The 3,994-nt window shown below is 42.1% G+C and overlaps 1 protein-coding gene across 2 annotated transcripts in view; it reads right to left on the reverse strand.

Moving 5' to 3' along the window:
- Window positions 1-3,514, reverse strand: part of gabra4 (gamma-aminobutyric acid type A receptor subunit alpha4) — a 17,980-nt gene extending 14,466 nt beyond the window's left edge. Inside the window, exons 1-4 of one of the 2 annotated variants that reach the window (XM_012820565.3) lie at window positions 2,937-3,514; window positions 2,573-2,691; window positions 1,126-1,193; window positions 182-402 (exon numbers count right to left, since the gene is read on the reverse strand). In XM_012820565.3, coding sequence (XP_012676019.2) covers window positions 182-402; window positions 1,126-1,193; window positions 2,573-2,691; window positions 2,937-3,022 — 494 coding nt within the window. In that variant the 5' untranslated portion in view covers window positions 3,023-3,514. Of the gene's footprint in view, window positions 1-181; window positions 403-1,125; window positions 1,194-2,524; window positions 2,692-2,936 lie in introns of those variants that run through there. The other variant, XM_031568822.1, reaches the window with a different exon arrangement.
- Between the last annotated feature and the right edge of the window lie 480 nt (window positions 3,515-3,994).

The raw sequence follows: 3,994 nt of genomic DNA on the forward strand, positions 1-3,994 counted from the left end.
ACACACACACACACACACACACACACACACACATGCACACATATATAATAATATACCATTACAAATATAATACAAAAAAATCAAAGCACTCATTTGTTTGTACATGTTTCACCAGTACAGCACCCAGTACAGCATGATGTGTTTGCACCTGACCTCAAAGGAAACTCCCCAAAACTCCTACCTCATTGTGTACAGGATGGTGCCGTTCTTCATGATCCGGAACAGCTTGTTTGGAGCTGTCATGTTGTGAGCCACAGACCTCTTCCCATTTCTGAAGAATGTGTCCGGGGTCCACACTTTAGTCACCATGAGATTGTTGAGCCTCAAGATCTCAATAGGGCCCTCATACTTCAGTCTCCTGTCCACCCACGTTTGACGAAAAAACACATCCATCGTGTACTCCTATCGATACCGAAAACAAACAAACAAACAAACAAAAAAAACATTGGACATTTCCCACCACATTTAGTCTTTCATCAGATTTTGATCTGTAATGCTGAACAAATCCTCCAAACTTAGGACATGAGACCACGGACTGTAGTGCTGATTTAGGACATGAGACCACGGACTGTAGTGCTGATTTAGTAAATCTTCCTGCAGTGACCAACGCTACTAAGCCCTGGCCCCGGAGTGTTTTTGGCCGGCTTGCTCACTAACCTCCTTAGCAGCATCTGTCTCACCATGATTACATCATGCGCTACCAACAAGCAGCCGAAAGCCTCAGACCACTCACAAGCATGCACCAATAGGTGCCAGGTGAACCCTTTTCAAAACACACATATCTGAAGGGCCTTTAACCCTGTGGAGGGATATTTCGTTTTTGTCACTATGCCTTTAAAGCCCTGCAAGTTTTTGTCCTAGTCATAAAAATAACACCCCCAGGAACCTTTAATCGTCTACATATATTCCAGTAGGGCATCAATGTTTTTAGTTAGAGGAAATATACAAAAACATCAAGGCATGTCAGACTACCTAAAAAAAGTCAAAACAGAGGACTGACAGACTACAAACTAGATGCACGTGTATGGCTACCCCTTCCTGTCCAGTAAACTTTTTTATATGTTCATCACATTGATGTTGATTACAGCTCTGCAGTAAAGCTCCATGTTCTGCAGGATGACTTACCATTTCAACATCAGAAACTGGTCCGAAGCTGGTGACGTAGATATCAGTCTTCACCTCCGTCACCGGACCTGCCAATAGCATTTGGTCGTTACTATTGCACTCCTACACATAGCATTTTCAAGAAGAACGTCTTACTTACTGGCATGTCTAAACCAGCAGAACTTCAGGCCTCTCCTTTTCTCTGCTTTGTGTAACTTGATTCAGCAAAAGCAGGTCTCTCCAAAGCCACTACATGTGCCACTTCGAACTCCTGCATCAGGGAGTTTTTAACATGCTATATGAAATGAAATGAGTATAATAGATCTGGTGGTGCCTCAGGAAGAATGGATGGCACTTATTAGACATCTAATTAATGAACATACAGGCTTTTACATTTTACCCATTCTACATTTCTTTAATTTTTCAATCTGCAAATGAGCTCATAAACTCTGGGTACACTAGGCTTCTATGGGAGCATACCTCTGAGTTTCTGGTATACAATTTGACCCCGTTAAAGGAAGTCAATTAAAATCCAAATGCCTGATAACATCCCCCATTTAGTGTAATTGGCATACCATCCAACTCACTTTTTGGTGGTCTGTTTTTTCTGTGGTGTGATTATAAAACCATTATCATGCCAGACCTCGGTAGAAATCTAATGATAGCTTACTATGATATATTTGCTGAGTAACAGGCTAAAATGACTTGTAATCCCAAATGCTTAAACGCTGCTCCTGCATGCGACGTGGTCATCTAATAGCTTGCTCTGCCTCCCAGGCGTTTATATAATGGAGTGAAAATAGTTAACGGGGTTTAGTATATAAACCCTCCGGGGATGTAAGCCGATCATCTATGCACACATCGAAGGTTCAGTTCGGAAACTGAAGGCGCCCGGAGTGCAGTCTTTTGATGGTGTCGTACTGTGAAATCGTAGGCTACATCTTATACCATCTATAAATCATTTTTCACATTTCTAGAGGAGAGATAAGTTGAGATATTTATTTATCTTTGCACATATTTTAGGACGGTAACTGCGAGTGTGGGCGGAGGTTGTGACTGCCCACACACACACACACACCAAAAAGAACATCTGCACTCTTCCTACTTACATTGTGCATTAAGCGGCTTTTTTTTTTATCAGATATTACATAACAAAATTCGCTTAAACATTAAAAGGTATTGGTGTAAGAGATTCTTCTGAGTATCAAATCAAAGCTGGTATGAGAGGAAGCAACTGTTACTTGGGGATTAATTCTTGAAAAAAAAAACAGAATCGCCTTTCAGTAAAGAGTCTGAATTTTTAGGATGCGCATTGACTCAAAATGCTAGAGAGCAACATGTTATGGCTATGTCCTCACTAAGAACAAACAATAGAAAGCAACCCAGCCTATGTGATACCAGAGTGAAACTCTTCACTTACTTTAGCACCTTGTATCACTTAGATGAGTGCTGTCACCAAAGTACATACCCCCGAATCCAGGTCGAAGTCTGTTGTCGTAGCCATCCAGAAGACTATCTAAAATTCTTGTAAAATTCTCAGGGTATATTTTATCATCCTTTTTGGGCTGGCCAGAGATTCTCCTTATACTGCAAAAAGAAAACAGCCACACTAATGCCATTTATTATCAGAACGCACTTGCCGAATTTAGGCTATTGTTGGTGATATGAATTTATACAATGTTTGAATTAAGTAATATTGAGGATCCAATATTATCCTCTTTTCGGTGCCTTAGGGAAATGGGATGTAGCTTATCCATACGAACTTGTGATAGAGTGAAGGGTCCTAAAATGCAAGGTAGTGAAAATATCTTTGGGTGATCCTCGAAACTCACCAAGCAGTCACGAAGAGTAAGTACAAGAGAGTAGAAACGCAACTTGGATACATCGCAGTCACCATCTCCTTCTTGACAGAGACCATCTTTGCATGCCATACTTTAAGCCTCTTCACATTTCCCCTCGCCAAATGTCTTGTCCCGAGAAGAGATTACAGCCGTGAGCAAGTGCGGTCGAACGGCGCTGAAGGAACCACCGGCATAACCATCTCTGCGCTCCGTTTCCATCGGCATAGAAACCCTTGTCAGTTGCGCATCTGATCACACACCTCTTAGGTAGCTTGTTGAGTAAATCCACACCAGAAACGCTCTTGCTGTAAAGACCCGTTAACAGACATCCTTCAAACTCACCGTTTTCTTGAGAGATAAAAAAAAAACAGACGAACAGAGTAGCCGAGTTGAACTTGTGCTAGTGCTGCGCGCGAGGTTTCATGCCTACACTAGGTTGTGAGTCCTTCGCGCAACAGATCCAGTTCTCACACTAGTAGTGCAACAACGGGGGGAATAACCAGCGTGTGGGTTTGAAGACGTTGTCTGTATAGGCTACTACGCCAGAAGTGTTAGATGTTTGAGAGAGAGAGAGAGAGAGAGAGAGGGAGGGAGGGAGAGAGAGAGAACAGATTATACAACTGAATGTCTTTGGAGTGAATCAAACGTGTTATAAAGGCACTGGCCACACATTAAGGTAGGAGAACTGATTACGATTCACTCCCCTGTTCTTGGGAAAACTTTGTTTATACCTTAGAAGACAGACATACCCACAAATCTGCACATGTGCATTTGGACCCAAATTTGGCCCTGCATATTTAATGTGGCTTATGTTCAAACAATAGTGATTGTGAGTGATTTTAAACAAAAGCGTTCAGTGCATCTGTTTCATTTGGGTCAGCCATTGTTCAGAAATCTAAGCATACGCACATGGACACTCAGGTGCGTGCACACAGACACACACACACAAACACACGCACACATACACACACACACAGTTTTACAGTCTCCCCACTCCTTATGTACATCCATCCCTCTCACATTCATCCTCTCTCTCTCTCTCTCTTTCT

Source organism: Clupea harengus, chromosome 6 (assembly GCF_900700415.2).
Source record: "Clupea harengus chromosome 6, Ch_v2.0.2, whole genome shotgun sequence".
Lineage (NCBI taxonomy): Eukaryota > Metazoa > Chordata > Actinopteri > Clupeiformes > Clupeidae > Clupea > Clupea harengus.